The sequence below is a fragment of the Echinops telfairi genome, unplaced genomic scaffold (genome assembly GCF_000313985.2).
Source record: "Echinops telfairi isolate 266 unplaced genomic scaffold, ASM31398v2 ScPeMD7_7466;HRSCAF=8504, whole genome shotgun sequence".
NCBI lineage: Eukaryota > Metazoa > Chordata > Mammalia > Afrosoricida > Tenrecidae > Echinops > Echinops telfairi.
Genome location: NW_022111366.1, coordinates 4282912 through 4303493, shown reverse-complemented (window position 1 = coordinate 4303493; position 20582 = coordinate 4282912). Strand labels below are relative to the sequence as shown.

The following is a 20582-nucleotide window of genomic DNA, read 5'->3' as shown; positions in this document are numbered from 1 at the left end:
TGGTAACTATGGGACATTTCTGTGCCCCTCTGTGCTTGCAGCTCTATAAGAAATGAAAACAATTTGCAGGATCATCTATACTTGTTTAATGGCAGAACTCTTTATTTTTGGTGGAACCATCCCATAAACAGATATGTCATGAAATACTTTGGGGAATGTTGATTTAGGATCACCACTATTAATATGGCAGGAGCAACCAAAAGTATGCAAGCAGCTGTTGGTTTATTTTTTTTAAAAGCTTTAGGTTGTCCTTCACCATTTGAAAATTGGATGTTTATCTCTGTGGTGCCTGCTCTTTTGGGCAGTGCCTATAAATTCAAATGCCCACAGGATAGGGCTACAGAGAACCCAATTAATGTTCAATTTCAGATTTTAAAAATGATTTTTTTGTTAGTATTACATAGTACAGGTGTCTCATGAGGCATTCTTGTACTCGAAAATTATTGTTTGTTGAAATTCAAATTTAACTGTGTCGGTTGTATTTTTATCTGCTGACTCTAGCAACTCTATTAAGGAGCCTAGTGGAGCTGTAGGGAAAGTACTGAGCTGCTAACTCCAAGTTTGGAGGTTCAAACCCACCATCCATCCCTTAGAAGCAAGATGAGACTATCTGTTCTAATAAAGATTTACAGTCTTGGAAACTCACATGGCATGATCAAGAGGAAGGACTTCCTTGATAGTAGTGGGTTCTGGCAAAAGGCCTCCACCCTCCAAGTAGAGTGTGATAACAGGAGTTAAAGAGAGACATTGGAAGCCTTCTAAAAAAGGCAACATATAACACCCTTCCAGGGTGATGAACAACAGAAAAATGGGTGAAGGGTCAGTGTAAGACATGAAAAATATATTAATTTATAAACTACCAAGTGTTCATGAGTGAGGGAGAGCAAAAAGGGGGTGGGAATGAGCTGATATCAAGGGCCCAAGTAGAAAGAAAATGTTTTGAAAATAATGATAGCAACATATGTACAAATGTGCTTGATACAATGGATGTACGTATGGATTGTGGTAAGAGTTGTAAGAGCCTCCAATAAAGTGCTTTAAAAAAAAGGCACTGCTAATCAAATGTCATCGTGTGGTGATGTGACATTTTAAAAAGAGGAAACGAAATCAAGGCGAGATAAAAACAACCATCAACAGCAACAACAAAAGCAAAAACAAACCCGACTCAATTCTAGAGACTTATAGGACAGAGTACAACTGCCCCTTTGAGTTTCCGAGACTGTAACTGTTCTCCTGAATGGAAAAGCCCGTCTTTTTCCTAAGGAGCAGCTGATGGTTTCGAACTGCCAACCTTGCAGATTGCAGCCCAATGTGTAACCAGTATGCCACCAAGGCTCTTCTGCAACAATAATAGCAACAACAAAAGCAAATATGGAAGAAAAAATCGTGGAAGACAAACAAAGCACAACTCAGGCTGAACGAAAAGCCCATGGCTGCCAGATATTGGATGAACTTTGCCATATAGCTAAAACCCAAACCCAAACCAACCAGCTTCACCACCTGTCTGCTGTGGGCTATAAAACATATAACCAAATCCACTGGGGCTGTGTGTATCCTCAAATAAATGTAATTTAAATGACAACCTCTTTCAAACAGTGAATGGCCTAAGCTATATGTTGTGTAGAACAGGGCAAGGATTGGTGATATTTCTGTGGTTGTTCATGTTCCGTGTGTGATCAGGAGTGGATGAGATGGGTGGGGTGCTGGCTGGTTCATGATTTGCTTCTTACAGTTTAGTTATCTTCTAAATAATTTAGGGTGACACAAACAAATGTCCTCTTGCTTCCTTCAACAGATTAAAGTTACAGATTACTTAGAAGTAATCACAGTTCTCAAAGAACCCACAATCTAGACAGAATCGGGTATATAAATAAATTATCATAATACCACTTGGTCAACCACAAACAGATGTGTATATGGGGCTTTACTATTGTTTGAGAACATGCCTGATAGGAGTGCTTAAGTTTGTTTTATTTGTAAGTATATTTTTGAAAAATATTAAAAGTCAGTTACCTTCAGTGACATGACTTTTGGTAGTCTCCTCTATCTTAGGGAAAGACTGAAAGGAAAACAGAGTTACTCAATGATGATGATTATGTCACATACAAAATTCACGTTGCTCAGAAGCATTGTTTAAACTCATGCAAACTACAATAAAATGAATTGGTTCTTCAATGTTAATATAAGAGTATATTTGATTTCTCTTAAGTCACTTATGGAATTAAAAAAATGGAAATAATTTTAAGTTGTGGAAATTTCTCTTCCTTATCTTATCCCTACTATTCCATTCATCCATTCATTTAACATTTCAGTTAATTCCAATTTCTCCAAAGACAATATAAGCTGTTTTATTTAAGTGCTTTATGAATTAGTTATACCCAAAGGGAGAACCTAAAAAGCATCTGGAAAATTAAATGTATCGGGACTTCGATTTCCACAGAAATGAGAACTGATAAGGAAAGAACATTTTCATTTCAGAGAAGTGGAAGAAATGGCTGACTTATGTCATGCCTTGAAACATCGACTAGTGACGCCGGAGTGAAAACACCACCATAGGAGAGAGACCTTTCTTCCTCACCATCACTAACTTGAGGAGATCTGTAGCGTTGCCTCGCTCCTCCTCGGTTCTGCAATCTTTAACTGTCATTTCCTGTAGCTCATCTTCTTTTTGGAGAATATGGTTGATATAATCCTGGATGAGCAGAATAAAATTACTCAAAACAACAACAACAAACGGAAACAAGCTAGGGAGAGATGTACTAAAATAGTCAGCACCAACGTTATAGAACACAAAGAGGGTAAGAACATATAAGCTCACAATGCTCAATCAGTTGTTTAAGCAATCTACAAAGCATGGGCCCGAATGTTCTATGTCAGTAAGACAGAAGATTGGAAGAGTCCAAAGACAGCATCGAGAACCACAATATGTTCGAATTACATGGGACCTCAGAAAGGCCTGACTTCTACTTACATGCTTCTGTTTCTTTATCAATAAAATGGACTGAGTTGAGTTTGATGGTATCTAAAGTCCTGTCCAGGTCAAAGAGAGTCTCAGAAACCCACCGGGGCAATTCTACTTTGTGCTATAGGGTCACTGTGAGTCAGCATCGAATCCACAGCAGTAAGTTTCCTGGTCTAATATTTATGACTCTATCTATAAATACAAGGTGCTCAGTCCATTCTTTTGCTTCCAGCACACATACATTTCACTTTTCTACCAAAATTTTTTAAAAGTAACAATTCCCTCCTAAATACCAAGTGCTGGGTATATAAAAGTAAACAAAACACACATGGTCCCTGTTCACAGGGGGTTAACAAACGAGGAAGTCAACTGTTACACATTTACAAATACCTAATCCAATTCCCAAAACTTTTTCTCCCTTTAGCCCCTTCTTATATGGGCAATTATCAGATCAGCATATAGTTTTATCTCTTTCCATTGGTCAACGGATCAGTTTTCCATATAATGAGCAAGAAAACGGAGTCTATCTGGCAATCATTTATATAACTTACTTAACTTCTCAATATCTTTTGGGTCTCTTAAGGTTGCACACAACTTATGGGAACCATTAAACAGTGTCTCAGCCCTCTAAATTCCCCTCAACCTCTTCAAACTCTGGGAGACTGACATACATGCATCTCATTGGACTAATTCTGGTTGAATTACATAATTTCCGATTCTTCAGGAAGCCGAGAGGAATAATTGCCCTATCGTTGTTTCTTTGGGATCAGGTTACCTGGATTCCATTACCTTTAGGGAAACTTGCAGCCTCAGCTTCAGTTCATTTTTTATGACCTCATGCTGGATGAACTGGCGGACCTGCAGCACTTTGGGACCCTTGACTATAGGGGCTGGGGCACACACGAGCTTTTTGCAGCCAATGCAAAGGCCTTTCCAAATCTGAGTGCCAAATGGAGGTCCTGGAGTTTTTTTCTGTTAACAAAACAAACGGGCAGCCCCCCCGACCCCCAAAACAAAATCAGATTATGTGAGCATTAGATTTTGTTTTTCTTACTGAGTACATATTACATAGAGACCACATTAGGGACCCTTTGTTAGAGAAAACAATAATGGAAAAAATATGATCCTTGCCCTTAAAAAGTTCTACAAAATGTACGGAAGGATTGATAACTGTGCTGAGTGAGTTTGTCCTTTATATGTGTTGCCAAGAATCTAGATGTTTTTAAATTCTGCTACATGATTTTCCCATGGCTTACATTTAGAGAAGAGCTATTCAAGGTCACGGTTATGCAATGCAGCTTAGCTTATGCCAAATCCAGGCAATTATTCCCCAATCCCCCTAGGTAGCGTAAGAATTGATTTAGAATTAAGCAATCTGGAATTTCTTGGCTTCCTGTTCATTCTTACCTAGATATGCTCTTTAAGAAAGAAACTCTCCTATATTTGGGCCACCTTTGAGGTCACCCTGGCTTACACATGCCTTCAGAGTATTCTCTGAAACTTCTGCCCTAGAATAAATTTTAGATTATCCTAATAATTGATTTAAGGAGTTGTGTGCATTGGTCCCCTATGTTATGAAGCATGCCCAATGTGCTTCATTTCAAATAGCTAGTCCTTGTCCACGGTTTGGCCAGTAACATCCAGTTACACTGGGTCATTCCTACTGGGAACACAAGGTAATAGAATAAAAGATTTGGAGGAAGAAAATAAACTTCCTTCATTAATCTCTTATGCGACATATGAACTTAGTCATAATGTTATGCTTTGAACTTGGATATTACCTTAGTGAACTATTTTGTATGGCCTCTTTATTTCTTAGATGAGGTTATAGAAGGCCAGTGTGACATGCCCCAAATCACACAGTAATGAATAATTACTTCCATCTCACCAAGTTTATTATGGTCACCAAATTAAAACAGGAGTGAAATGTTATCTAAGTGTTCATTGTTTGTGCCCTTGCTCTGAGGAAATTGTGTAGTGTTTTAGGTACAAAAGAGATCCCAATCGCAAGTATAATTTAAGGAGAACATTTATTAAGTCTTAAAAGGGACAAAGACAACACAAAGGCACAGACATATCATATGGATGAGGGGCCGTAGCACTAGGTCAAAATGGCATCCAAGGTTTCTAGTTAAGTAGGCATGGACCAAAGGGAACTATCAGAAGTTCATGATTGGAGCTGATCAATAGATCACAGTTACAGGGCGCACTACAGAAGCAGGAGCAGGGCCATGATTGGAACATGTACATTATGTTAGATGGAAGGGCTAACAAGATTGGTCCAAGGCTACTTGACCACGGCAGTCAGGTCAAGACTGATAGGTATGATTCTTGACTCTGAGACTCCATGTACTGTCCTAGTATGGACAACCCCTAAGAGAAAGTGCCTCTCCCTGGGCTGTCTGGAGAATGATGGAGGTATTTTTTCCCCAAATTCAGTGTGCCTGAGGGGAAGATCATCTTACATCCATGGCTAATGATCAGAAGCACTTCAAGGAAGGCTCAATCTATGAGGGCATTCTGCCGGTGGATCTTGGGCTGTCACTGCCATCCATAGCCTTCTGCAAACTGGGGTGCTCAGGATTTAAACTCTAATACAGTAGCAAAAATCATCACACATCAGACACATTTTCCTCCTCATTTAACACTAGTCCTTCTTTCTGATTACATTGTTAATGTCTTCCTTGATTGAAAAATGTTATCTGACAATACTGGGCATATTATGTAAATTGCTTGACACATGAAGTGGCAAGCGTTGCAAGATTCAGGCCCTCACTATTCTTCTCCAAGATCGTTTCCTTTAGCCTTTTAGACACTTAAGAGTGGGCTTCTCTAGTCTGACAAAATTACCATGTTTACTCTTGAACATAAAAGTTTTCAATCACTGCAATCCCTCACATTATTCTTATGTGTACAATCAGTGCATTTTTTCATATCTGGAGAGATACAAGGAAGTGTTAAAGACCTCAAATGGAATAGCAAAGGGAAGATTTCCACAATATAATATCAGTCGGTCCACCATGACCGGAGAGGTAGAATCAACATGGGTTACTAAGATTGGGTCAAGCCTTATTGTATAGCATACGATAAAGAAAATAAAAGCTCAAATACCTGATTTCATTGTCAGGTATATGTGACAGGTATACATATCTATAAATATTAAAATCTTCACGTGCAGACCTTCTGAAGCCCATTAAAATGAGCCCTGGTGATGCTGTGGGCGAGACATTGAGCTCAAGGTTGGGACACTCAAGTCGTTGTGAGGGAGAAACATGAAGCTATTTGTCCCCATAGGATTTCCAGAGATGCGGAGTCAGAATCCACTTGACGGAGGTGGGTTGGGTTTAAGTCCATTACAATGTCTCATAAGGAGGAAAATGTATGAAAGCATCACATGACACCAGAATCTCTGGTCCATCCATGGCAGAATATGCAAGCAAAATACCTTCTAAGCCGAAAAGTTCATACCTCAACAGAGGGAAAGTTCTCCCAGGATCGTGATTGGAGATTAGGAGGCACAATCGTATCCAGTTCTTTCTTCATTAGCCAAGGTGATGCTTCATGAAAAGGGCGCAGGACGGTGATGCTCAGGGCCCCTGATTCCAAGAGAGTTCTCAGAAAATCTTTTTTTTTTCTTTCAATTAAAAGATCATTTTATTGGGGGCTCTTACAACTCTTATAACAATCCATATATCAATTGTATTAAGTGTATTTGTACACATGTTATCATCATTATTTTCTTGATATTTACTTTTTATTGAGCCCTTGGTATCAGCTCCTATCCCCGCGCCCCGCCCCCAAAATCATTTTTATGTCAAGATTACTCTGAGAAATGGTTCATTACACCCTACAAACACTTTTTGAAACTTCTACATAAGCATATAAATGATACCTGGAGATAACACTTAAGAATCTTACAATCGAAAGAGAATGAGACTTACAGTCACAACAATGCCTAGATGCTGGAGCTAGATGCCCTACTCCTAGACCACTCAGGAGTATGGACTGACACCTAAATGGGATGTCTTATGAATGCAGGCTACACACCTGTCTTAGCTATCCATTGTGTCCCTAACACCTCGTCAGTATTTGACACACAGTGGGTTGTCAAGTGCACGTTAGTTAACTGACTGACTGACAAAGCAATGATGTGAGTTCTAGTTCTACCACAGTTCCTCACCTGCCCTCCATAACCAGCCAGAGCCGTATTCACAGAAAAAGAGCCAGGCGCATTACCTTGCACATATGCACTGAAATGCTGGAAGATCTAAGCTCCCCAGAAATGCAGGCATATTCGTAAATGCACACAAAATTATCCAATTAAACAGAGAAAAAGTAAAAAACAAGCATACACACAAGCCTAGATGCAGCATTTCTTTGTACCCAGATTAAGATCTAGTTTTATAACTATATTTAAAAGCCTACATTATTATAGATACTAATGTTTTTACTTCATGAAATATGCCTCTGAGACCACCATCTACACTGATTTTTTGAACTAGATTAAAACAACATAAGGTGCCAAAATAAATATAATTTAGAGAACACCATCTATTTTTAGTTGACATTATAATTGACACATCACACACACTTTCCCATTTCAATAAATACCATCACAGTGAGACTTGTCAAAGAATTTAAAAGAGAAACCTCAGTTTTTTCCCTACTGAGATAAAATGGACACATGAATAGGCATCTAGGTATGCCTGAACAGACACAAGACAGACACAGACTGCTCAGAGGTAGGAGAGGTGTTCATATACACAAACAGCTTATATAAGATTATGTTCAGATTCAATTTGATATGAACATACATTCAAGCAACTACATAAATAGGTCAACATGGACTGACAGGTGGAAAGGGAAGGAGGCAAGCGAGTGTGGAGTGAGGGGGTGGGGGGTAGTGGGGGGCAGGGGGAGATGTAGAGAAAATGAAGGAGGATGAGAATTGGTGAAGGGACACAGTGAATTCCAGGGAGGAGCTTGTCTCTACCTGGCTGTTCCTGTACCGGCTCTTGGAGAACTACAGTCATGGGTTCTCCGTATGCCATGGAGAGATATTCCTCTATGTCAGTGTCTCGAAGAAGTTCTACTCCAGATCCATCCGCATAGATAACAAAAAATCTATTTGAGGAAATAAAAATCTGATCACTTGAAGTATTCTGCTAAAGTACATATTCCATCCCCCCCCCAGCTTGAAAGTTAAAACAACAAACAAGTTGATTATTGTCATTTACCTGGGGATATGTTCACCATAGATTTGCAGATGATTCTTCTGGAGGTGCAGAGATGATAAACTGTCATAGCCCTCAGTATTTGAATTCATCTCCTCTTCAAATGTGTGCTCAGGTAAAATAGTTGATGCACTCCCATCAGCCATGACCTAAAGAGAAAAGCAGAAGAGCGGTCAAAAGAAAGCAAGCAAGCAGATGTCATGAAGCTTAGATTTTCCATGTCCAATTTGAGAAAGGAGATGATCTTTGGATATACTCAGAAAATCAGGCATGTTTATTTGCAAGGCATTTCGCACCAAGTATAAAATCCATTGAGTCGATTCTGATCCAGACAACCCTGTGGATCAGAAGAGAACCACTCTCTAGAGTTTCCAAGGCTATGAATCTTTAAGAGAGAAGATAGCGTCATCTTTCTCCCAAGAAGCTGGCCCGTTCAAACTGTTGATCAGCTATTGTGTAACCAACTATACTGCCAGTATAGTTGGCTACACAATGTCAATATAGTTGATTACACATTATCACTAAGTATAGATTTAATTAATAAAAGTTAAAATGTAGTAGCGCCTCTCTATCTACAGCCCACCCCTTGAATGTGAAAACCAACAGACAAAATCAATGCATTCAGAAAAGACTACTCGTTGGAACTGGCTATTCAGTTGATGTTGGGTTGGGTTGCCTTCAAATTGGCCTTCAAGTCATGGTGATCCCACGCACAATGAGATTGAACCATTGTGACCCATAAGGGTTTCATTGGCTGATTTTTCGAAGTAGGTTGCCAGACCTTTTTCCTTACCTGAATTCACCTGGAAGCTCTGCTGACACTTGTTCCCCATCACAGCCACATTGTGCTGTGATTCAACACTCAGTAGTTGCTGCAAGTGCGGTACAGTGCCTGGGAACAGAGCTTGGGTCTCTTGCATGGAAAGCAAATATTCCACTCACTGCCCTTTCTCAGTGATGATTGTTGTCAATTGGCCTGGAATCAATTACACCTCATTGTGACTCCATGTCTGCATAGTGCAACTCTTCCATGGGGTGTTAAGGTTGGGACCTTTCAGAAGCAGATCACTAGAGCTGATTTCAGGGGTGCCTATGGGTGGGTTTGAATGGCTAACCTTAAGACTAGTAATCGAGTGTGTACCCAATTGAATCACATCTCACAATATTGCAAAGATAATCCCATGGATGAGGGCTTGCTTCTGTGATTCCAAGGGCAGAATTAAGATACATGGGTTAAAGGCATCAGGAAACAGACTTACCAGCCCTGGTCAGTAGAGCTACCCAGATACCCCACGCATCTCATCAGAGAGGTGTGTGGTGCAGGCTAAGGGCCACGGGAGAGATGTCCAGGAGAAGGAACAAAGCATGGGGCTCGGAGCGCCTAGATAGCGCAACTCAGACACTTCACCGCAGAAGATTTGGGACTATACGCTTCAAGTGCATTGTAAATTGAACTTTGTTGGAAGGCTGACAATACACCGTAAAAAAGTCTCATTTAGTTAGCAAAGAAAAAAACGATGTGGATCAGGGCTTGTCTGCACACCAAGGCAAAGAGGGGGACTCCGGATTTGTGGTCTGGCTCCAAAGCTAAAAAACTCATTTCCATACCTGCTAGTTGATAGATGAAATCCTACTGTTACATAAGATACGCAAGTAAAAGAAGAGGCAAACGAAAGACAGCAAGTGCCAAGAGCAAGGGTGGGCAAAGATTTTTCCTGTTCAGAACTAGGTAGAAAATATTTCAGTGTCTGCAGACCACACGGTCTGTTACAACAACGCCACTCTGCCATCATCGTGCAAAATCAGCCCGAAGAGAGCGTGCGACCTCTTTCCTGTGCTCCAGGAAAACTTTATGACACTGACATCTGAATTTCCCCTAATTTTTATGTCGTGCAAAATCTTCTTCTTGGAATTTCTCTCCACCCATTAAAAAAATATAGCAGACCGTTAAAGACACATGGCCTGCAGAGTTGTGATTTGTCAATGCTTGACCTAGATGTGTCCCTGCGTGGTTCAAATGTGTGATGCTAACAGAAAGTTCGGAGGTTCAAGTCCACCCAGAGATGCCTCAGAAGAAAGCTTTGTAATTCACTGCTGAGAAATAACCATTGAAAACCTGACGGAGCACAGTTCTACTCTGACTCTGCTCACGGAGCGGCCGTGAGATGAAAACAGCTCACAAGTAACCGCTGGAGGTACCGCCTAGCGATGGTACACAGGGCAGAAGAACAGAAAATAAAATCACAGCACAGGATACCTGGACACCTCTTCAGACTTTCCACCTCTACGATCCAACCTGGCAGCTCACTAATTTACATGTCTCCCCATGGCCTCTGCCTGGCCACACAACCCTGTCTGCTTCCCCATGTGTCTGCTCTCACTTACCTGGGTACAGGACCATTCTTGCATCATTCCTTTTGGTGGCATCGTTTTTAGATGTCTGCGAAACGTTCTCCCTTTCTGTTCTGATGATTTATTTGGCTTTAACGTGTCTACCGTCCCAACTGGGGGGGGGGGGCTTTATACTTGAGAACCAAAGGGAAGAAAGTGGCCATCATGAAAGTTTGCCGGTATATGCCAAGGCAATGACGGTAAAAGGCCTTGGGAAGCTTTACCGGTGGACGACCTCAAAAGCGTAGCCACAGGCTCACATTCAAAAATGCACTTTACCTGGAAAATGTTTCCCTCAGGATCCATGACCTCACAGAGAATCTCTGACGTGTGCTTCATGATGTACTTGCTAGCTCTCAGCTGGTTACGCTTTGGGAAAGGATAGTATAGCTCACTGTTTGATTCATGGTAATATATAGCTGAACAGTCTCTGTCAATATAAAGACAGCCTGTGCTTGAAGGTAACACCTGGAAGGACAACAGAAAAAAAAAGAATTAAAAAACAATTAAATAGAGAAAAGTACTAGGAGGCAAAGGGCATTTATATAGGTATAAATTCAGGCACATACATATGTAAGTATATTTATTTATCACGATAGGGATATAGGTCTATGTACATATATTTATATGTTAAGTATTAAGGTAGCAGACAGGCATTGAACCTCCATTCAAGTACTCCCTCAACGCAAGAACAATTCATTCTAATTACTTGGTATTCTGTGATGCTCACCTTCCTGACATGATTGCTGAAGACAAAATAGATGCATAAGCAAATGTGGTGAAGAAAGCTGATGGTGCTCTTAAAGGCTTGAAGATAAATAATTGGTCATCTATCTGGGAAGCAACAAAGCCCACACGGAAGAAGCACACCAGCCTGTGTGACCATGAGTGTCAACAGGATCAGGTATCAGGCATCGGAAGACACAGAACAAACAATCATATTGTTGCAAGCGATGGGGGCCAGAGTGGAGACCCAAAGCCAATCTGCAGACAATTGGATTCCCCTCACAGACGGGTCACAAGGAAGGGATGAACCAGCTAGGGTGCAATATAGTACCGACAAAACATACAACATTGCTCTAGTTTTTTAATGCTTCCTCCCTGCCACTATCATGACCCCAGTACTACCTTACAAATCTGGCAAGACCAGAGAATGTATACTGGTTCAGATAAGAGCTCCTGGCACACAGAATCCAGGACCCTCAGGAACAGTCATGTAGTAGTGATACCATGAGGTTAAGGGGAAGGTGGGGGAAGAAAGGGAGAACTGATCTCAATGATTGTCTTAGAACCAACCCCACCCTCATGGGATGACAAACAACAGAAACAGGGGTGAAGGGAGCCAGCAGATGGTATGAAATATGAAAATAATAATTTATAATTTATCAAGGATGCAAAAGGGTGGGAAGGTGAGGGAGGGAGGAAAAATTGAGGAGCTGATACCAAGGGCTCAAGTCGAAAGAAAATGTTTTGATAAGGATGATATGAAACATTTTGAAAAGGCCACATACGTACAGTTGTGGTTAACACAGTGGATGTATGGATTGTTATAAGAGCTGTAAGAGCCCCCACTAAAATGATTTATTAAAATTAAAAAAATTCTTAGTCAATTTGGAGGACTTGGAAGATCATTTTTGGAAAAAGGTTTTCCACAGGTGCTAGTCACAAATTTAGTGCTTCCAAGAAGAATGCACCACCAAAGAAAAGATTTACGGTTTGCAAAGAACTTCCTGATACAGAGACAAAGTGAGTGATGAAACTATAGTTTCTCTTGTGTTCTCACATTTCATCTACTTGCTTTAATGTCTCTTTGTTATAATTTTCCTATACTATTTTACTTTGTATAGATTAACCAAGGTAAAGACTCTTGATATTTGCTTTCATTATTTAACATGGCAGTTACAACTCTAAATTTCCTTCCGAGCACTGCTTTCGTTGCACTCCATAAGTTTTAGAACATTGTGTTTTCATTTTCATTCATCTCACTATATTTTCCAAATTCTCTTTTGCCTTCTAACCCATTTAATTTCTGTGTGTGTGAAAATTCCCCAAATTTATTTCTGTTACTGAGTTTTAATCTCAGTTCATTGTGATGAGAGCACATAGTTAGTACACTTTCAATCCTTTAAACGTTATTGAGAATTATTTTGGGACCTAGTATATGTGTATACTGGGAAATGATCCATGCCTGCTGAAGAATGACTACTGATGACTGGGGAGTTCTATAGCTGTCTGCTTGGTCTAGTTGGCTACTGTGTTGTTCAAGTCTTCTACTTCTTTTTGATCTTCAGAATAACTCAAACAACTGTTATTGAAAGTGAAATATTGATGGCTCCAACTATGATTCTAGATGGCCTACTGCTCATTTAATTTGTCAGAGGCTCAATAATGATAATAATAAAGAACAACCAGAGTAGTCTATTTTAATAGATTACAGGATAAAAGATCAGGTCATGGAAGATAAAAGAGAAATGCAAAACAGATACAAAATTGGGTGATCAAAAGGAGCAACAGTGGTTTATATTCCACTGCCCCGGAGGTGGGCTTTCTAAGCAGAGTGGATTCTTACGGTTGATGCCCCTCCATTTTCTCTTGCACCTACCTGGTATGTGCCTTGGGGCTTTGCAATAATAGATGTCCCATCTCCGAAGGTGGCACAGCAGCTACTGTCCTCGCAGTTGGTGATGACAGTGGCATAGTGTGAGTTCTCTATCCGCATGCACTTCACCTGCCTGGTGACTGTCTGCAGATCCTCGGCTATAAGCAAACACAGGGTGGGCGGATTGGGTGGGTGGCATGTGACTGAAAGCAGCTTTCAGCTGGCTGAGTCTGCAGCTGTCTTCTGACTGGCTGGGCTCTCTAGGGAAACAACCCAGTGGCGAAAAGGTACTGAATGCTGAGAACGCCGCAGGGTTACAGCACGGCCCACTCTCGTCATCGTCTCAGGAGAATCCTTTCTACTTACTGTCCTGTTTTATGCCCATGACTTCGTCTCAAGAAACTGGAAGCATTCACAAAAGCACCATAGGCAATTTCACCACGTGCAAATCCATCAACCAAAAATTATACTTGTGGCTGTTTTGCCAGAGTTCCTTCAAAATGTAAAATATTTACATAGGAAAAGTTTTACCGAAGACTTGAAATTAACTTTTAGCCTTATTCTTGAGTATATTCTCCTCCCTTTTAGTCCATTTTCACCTCTTATAAAATACATGTCTTAAGAATATATTCAAGGGGTAGGGGTCAAAAAACTTATGGGAAATCCCATTATCTTCTAAATCCATTTTTTTCAGTGAACTTTTTGAAGGCTCCTTGTCTTTTAGATATTGTTTAAATTCACATAAATGATGTATTTGTGCATCATTCAACACATGACTTTTCCCCTCAGCCGTGTTTTGGGACTTTTAGCCATGTGAGGAGGAGGAGCTCCGCTGTTTGAGGGGTAAGCAAATGACTGCTCACCAAAAGGTCAGCAATTCGAGTCCACTAGCTGCTCTGCTGGAGTCGTGGTTACACGTTGGCTGCGATCCACAAGGTCCACAGGGCAAAACCACTCGCGGCTCCGTGGGGGGAAAGACAGGGCTTTCTACTCCCATGAAGAGTGTCAGTTCCACCCCGACTATAGGGTGACAATGAGTGGGGCCTGGCCTTGATGGCAGTGAGAGTGAGCGAGAGCTGCCTGGCGGGAGAAAGATGTCTCCGTCGCCTGCGGTCAAGATGACAGACCTGCAAGCCTGACGGGGTGCTCTGTTCTGTTCCATGGGGTGGTAATGAGTTGGAATCACCTTGAAAACAACAAATTCCATTTCGTGATTTAGGTTGTATGTGTGTGCGTGTGTTTCATTCCTTTCAACTGATATGTAATTGTCGCTTATAAGAAGTAGCTATGTTTTTGTTTCTCTTTTGCCACTGATAAACGTTTAAATGTTTCACCAATGTCTTGATTTTATATCCCATACGTCAAGGTTTTCTTGTGAAATTAAAGTATTTTACACAAATAAAACACATGCTACACTTTTATTTTGCCTCCTGTGCTCCCCCATGGGGTATTTCATATTAGCAGAGTGCACTTCTGAAAATACCCGGAGGCAGGTGTGTGGGGAGCCTGACTGGGGAAAAAAGGTATAACATGCACACTGTGCCCAGAAAACACAGTATGTCAGAGTATCTCAATATATATTCAGAAGTATGTGTGCATGTATTCATTGTTGTTGTATTTCATTTTGCAATGAAGCATTTAATGCATTAAACAAACTAGCATTAAATGAAAAAGAGGCAAGGGAATCATTGTCCCCTAAAACTCGTGTAGAAGCTACGCTAGGCAAGGGGGTAGGACTTGGCTTCTGTGAGCAGCTGCAGCTTTGTTTGCACCCACTCCACCTTTCCGACGATGAAAGGGCTCAACGGAAACCAACTAAGGACACTGACTTGGGCACATTCGACGCCCAATAGTTCACACGACACGAGCCTGCGAGCTGATGTCTAGTACAGTTCGGGCACAATGCTGAGCTTTTCACCACCAGTAAATAGGACCTGCGGACTTAAAGTGGTGAAAATGAGAATGCTGCTGCTACTCTCCGGTCATCAGCCGGAGCTCTTCCCATTCCCATCTCTATTCAGCCTGAAGATCACAATCAAAGGCTCTCATAGGCCTGCTTTGCACTGCCTAAAATGCCATTGGATTGGCTGACTTCATTAACGTCATTTTCCTTCTATGTATGTGCAACAATAGTGATGATTCTACCTATCTTAGTTTAAAGAGTTACCAGATATTGGCCAACTTAAACCTACCTGTTTCTTGATCATCGGGAAGAATATGATCTTCATAAACTTGATAAAAGGTTGTGATTCGGGTGCCATCAGCATGATCCACGATCCGGGTACCATCTTTCTTCTCCACAATGACCACTTTGTCTTCTCGAGTTGTCATAACCTGAATGTGTGAAGGTGAACATCATCATTTCGTCAGGTGGAGAGTCCCAAGTCTGCTTATTTTGGTGCTCCAATGACGACAAGGATGGTGCCACAACAATTCTACCTATGTATTTATCCCATATTTATCAATTGTTATCATATTGCATAAATATGATATAATCTTTGCAAGAAGCCTGGGAAGCAAGGAATGATGTCAACATTTTAGAGATGAGGAAACATTTTATAGATAAGGCTTAAAGATGTTCAGAAACTTACTCAAGGTCTCTCAGTAAGTAAAGTTCCAGGCTGGTAGTTAAGGGTCACTTGACTTCAAAACTGTTGCTATGTCTGTTTCAACACATTTTTGAATAAAAACTTAACATTAGGACTGAGCAGATCCAAGTTTGTCTTGTGAGAAGAACACAGGTCTCATTTCCTGGAAAGCTATGGAGTTAAGATAGGTAGTCTCTTGCCTATATTAAAGCTGACCTATAGGGCTGACCTGGTTGTGTGGTGACATGTGAATCTTGGACCAATTGTCAAGAATTCAACTATATGCCCCAATACAGGTAATTTCATACTTAAAATACACTAGATTGAGGAGGACTTTAAGGTATATTAAAGATTGATTTTATCCTAAGAGAAATAAAAGCACTATTGAAGAGATTTTTGAGTATATAGACTAGAGTAGGAATCACAGAAAAATTCCAGTTGGTAGCAAGGGCTCCTACCTAAAAGGACATTAAATAGACCCTGGAACCCTGTAGCTACACCACCGATGAGAGGAAGCTCTAAACCCAACCTTTTAGGTAGAAGCCCTTGCTACCAACTGGAATGTCACCTCATCCTAACAACAGTGCCCACTCCTCTAGAATGTGCTACTTCCTGTCACGCAGTGGGAAATTTTCCATTTTGTTTCCTGTGGTAATGTCAGTTTCAGGTTCTATTTGCATGCTGGTTAAAAACTGCTGGGATCTGGAATATAGCTTGCTGAGGTCCACGTCCTGATCACCACTACCCTGTTTCCCCGAAAATAAGACAGTGTCTTATATTAATTATTGCTCCCAAAGATGCGCTAGGTCTTATTTTCAGGGGATGTTTTATTTTTCCATGAAGAAGAATATGGTACACATTTACTGTTTATTGTTTGAGTAAAAGAGACCTCGCACTTCCTGTCTGCTTCAGCTGCACTGCAGCCAACTGCTCCAGTCCAAGGTCCAGAGTTACGGTAGCTTTGTGGGGCCTTATTTTCGGGGGGAAGTCCTTATATTTCAGCTAGACGCAAAACTGTAATTAAGTCTTATTTTCGGGGAAACAGGGTAGATGTGTGGTTTGGGACAAGTCACCTAGCCTTTTCTCAAGTTTGGATACCTCATTTGTAAAATGAAAATAACTCTGACACACAGTGAATGCTCAGCCATTATTATTATGTTGTAGTTGGTGTTTAAGTCATGCTACAATTGAGGCTTTGGGATGTGGGCCCGTGCTTTTAAAATGGTGGTGGCGATTAATAAGAAAAAACTAAGAACTGTTAATAAAATTTTCCTAAAAAGTCAAACAATTTACATAAGGGGGTGGATTTCAGCAGCTTATTTAAAACCATTGAAAATGAACAAAACTTCAACTTCCTGAGATGTTATATAGTACTTGGAGCTTCATAGAATATACATTACTATCAAACAAGACAAACAATTATAAAATGTCTTTAGAAGTAGACTGAGGAGGAAAGGAAACCATCTTTGGTTGAAAGATGTAATTCAACTCAATAGCAAGCAGCTATTTGGCCTTTGACCAGCAGCATGTGGTTATAAATAATGGTGGGAAGCCCAGAAGTCAGAGATCAGATGCCTGAAAAGATTCTGCATCTTGTTTTGATCCAGGTTGTTCTGGGAACCTTCAGACATGACGCTGGAAAGACAGCTCAAGAATGGGAAGAGTTAAGTTTTCAGTCTCCAATAACTAATTCAAATTGGGTGTAACAGTTCCTACATATGTACTTTTGACCAGGTTACTCAATGATTTGAGGCACTTTCCTCATTTATGTAATACTTTCCATTGATGTAAGGACAGAACAAGATAATTTTCTTATGCTACAAAAAGGAAAAGGAAAAACAAAACAAACTTTGCATAGCTGCTGAATTCTTGAGTTATTTAATATGAGCATGTCTTATTTCTAAAATGCACAATAAGTTCCTTGAAGTCAAAGATCACTAATGATTTCTCTTATCACTGCAAGTTACACAAAAAATGTGGAATCAGGAATAACCTACCAGAACTTAAGGCTTATTTATGTGCACATACTTTGAACATAGGGAAGACATGACATCACTCATCATATAGGTCTTATATAGAAACTACAGAAATGCATGGCCCGCCTTTTAAAAAATAACAATACTCATGCTGGTCAAAGAAGCCACGTGATGCTTTAAAATTTGGGAAACTGAATTCATCCATCTATCCATCAAACTAACAATCCGCCCATTACATAACAGATATTTACTGAAACATGTATTGTTTGGCAGGCACTTCCCATGTGCTGTTGCATGACACTAATGACTTAAATATTTTTGCATTGATATTCTGCCATACCGTTCCATTGACAGGATCTGTGGCTTTGAAGGATAAAAGTGGGGTCAAGTCTGTTATTCTTTCTGATCCTTTGGTACCAATCCGATTCCCTCCAGGTGTGGTGGTAAACCAGACGCCTATGTGAACTTCCACAGGAGTTGCTGTTTGAACTGCCTCTGCATGAGGTTCATGGCTTTCATTCTTATGGGTCATTGATAACATATTTTTGTGACCTTTTCCTGTGGAAGTCCAAGTAAAATGAAACACAACAGTATGACTTTCATATCAATTACATAAGCCATTCATTAAGTTTTGATACAGTACAAACTCTCTTGGCCACCATGGCATAGGTAGGCAATAAACTCTAAACAACAAGCTCATTCTCAGAGTTGATTCTGACTCATAGTGACCCTATAGAATTGATTGCCTCTATGGGTTTTGGACGCTGTAAATCTGTGTGGGAGCAGAAGGCCTCATCTTGCCCCTGTGGAGTAGCAGGTGGTTTCGAACTGCTGATTTTATGGTTAGCAGCCCAATTCATAACCTTCTATGCCACCAGGGCTCCTTGGGCAATGCGTATTTAATCCACTATTTTTCAACTAAGTAGTATTTCATCAATTATTTCTCAACAAGGAAACAACACATCAGGTTATGAATATCTTAATAATGGCTGGATTCTTGCCATCTACCCCTACACAAACACAACTGTTTGCACATACACAAGTGCCTGTAGCACAACAATATCTATTCAGCTCCATTTCTGTATAGTTCCGAGTCTCCTTACATTTCCTTGGATCTTAGAATGTGGGTTCTGTATCCTGGCTTTTAAAGTGTTCTTCTTTCTAGCCAATCAACAGCAGATCGATCGTGTGGCAGACGGATGCAGCCCTCTTTGGGGGGTGGCCTTTTGCATAAGAGAGAGACCCAGAGCAGAGCTGAGAGCCCTTGCCCCTTCAGAATCTGCATCCTGCGGCTGGTTCACAGATGACCTCTTTTGTCACCTGCAGGTCCCAGGAGCTGTCAGCAGACTGCTGAATCGAATTGGTTTGGCTGACTTTGGATTCAGGTACCTCTGTGTCCACCCACCTGTGGCGCTCCTGCTTTGTCATCCTGCTTCCTATTCATCAGCTTCTGTAGCTCCACAACTCAGGAGTACCCCAGTCTCTCTCTTGAAGACTTTATTAAATCCAATATATATTGAGAGGCCTTAATGACTACCTTTCTCGGTAGTAATTCTGGCTTACCTCTTGTCTATGGACTCAAATGGAACTGGACCTCCTTCTTTCCATAACAAGGAAAGCCAATCTCTTTCTATATGCATAATGTACAAGCGTCCCTGGTTTTGCCTCTCTAGAGAACGCAAACTGACACAGTATTCTAGGGTAAAAGAATCACTACCGAGGCGGATTCTACCACAAAGTTACAGCGATTCTAGATTTGCACATACTTAAAACTATAACTTCAAATTACATAAAGAAAATCTGACATAACTATAAGTCATCTCAGAAACAAAAATGCAATTATAATGAGCATAGGACTGAATAGACTATTATACCCTTTCAGCAGGCCATTTACACGTACTTTGTTACATAAATTGACATAATAGAGTTTTAAAAATCTGTCCATATCTAGAATAAAACCAAATCGACTGCTACCATAGCAACCCGATAGGACAGAGTTTAATTGCCCAGTTAGATTATAACTCTTTACAGAAGCTGAATGCCACCTCTTTCTTCTACAGAGCAACTTGTGGGTTGGACTTGCCAACCTTTTGGTTAGCAGTCCAGCACTTTTACCACTGCACCAACATGCTGGTTCCATGGATACAGAACAGGCATTGACACACCTTGACCTGTAGGTCAAGGACAACCTATCTTGTCTTGTACAGTCTGTGAAGCACTAACACTTTCTATGTTTCTAAATGGTTGAAAAGTCGAAAGAAAATAATGTGTCATGACACATGAAAATGATCTATGAGATTCAAAATCTAGTGTCCACAATGAAGCATTTTAGAACACGGCTGTCACGTATTGAATTGTGCCAACTTGGCTGCGCCATGATTCTTGGTAGTTATTAATGATACAATTTGACAGTCATGTAATGATGTGATTACTTCTCATGATGTAATCTGATAGGAGCAGCCAGTCAGTTGTAAGGGTATTAGGGTAGGATGCAATACCTTTTCCCAGGTTACAGCAATTATCTTATCAGAGGCTCCCAAGGAGATGGATTGACACAGTGGCTGAAACAATGGGCTCAAGCAAAGGAACGATTGTGAGGATGGCATGCGACTGGGCAGTGCTTTGCTCTGTTGTGCATAGGGTTGTTATGGGTTGGAGCTGACTGGAAGGCACAGAACAACAATAAGAAGGTATGAGAGGGGGGGACATGGGAGAGGGGGAGGAGGGGGGAAGGGAAGAAGAGGGGATAACAAACACAGGGACAAGGGAACAACAAGCGATCCAAATTGGTGGGGAGGTGGGTGTGGGAGACCTGGTAGGGCAGGATCAAGG

At 40.7% G+C, this 20582-nt stretch overlaps 1 protein-coding gene across 1 annotated transcript in view; it reads right to left on the bottom strand.

Annotated features, from left to right (window-relative positions):
• The window catches only part of SPAG17 (sperm associated antigen 17), a 274115-nt gene that overhangs the window by 32028 nt on the left and 221505 nt on the right, over window positions 1–20582 (bottom strand). Inside the window, exons 27-36 of the mRNA XM_045283716.1 lie at window positions 18091–18308; window positions 15379–15520; window positions 13190–13344; window positions 10867–11055; window positions 8200–8345; window positions 7956–8086; window positions 6431–6558; window positions 3752–3934; window positions 2579–2692; window positions 2014–2059 (exon numbers count right to left, since the gene is read on the bottom strand). Of these exons, the coding sequence (XP_045139651.1) occupies window positions 2014–2059; window positions 2579–2692; window positions 3752–3934; window positions 6431–6558; window positions 7956–8086; window positions 8200–8345; window positions 10867–11055; window positions 13190–13344; window positions 15379–15520; window positions 18091–18308 (1452 nt within the window). The remainder of the gene's footprint in view (window positions 1–2013; window positions 2060–2578; window positions 2693–3751; window positions 3935–6430; window positions 6559–7955; window positions 8087–8199; window positions 8346–10866; window positions 11056–13189; window positions 13345–15378; window positions 15521–18090; window positions 18309–20582) is intronic.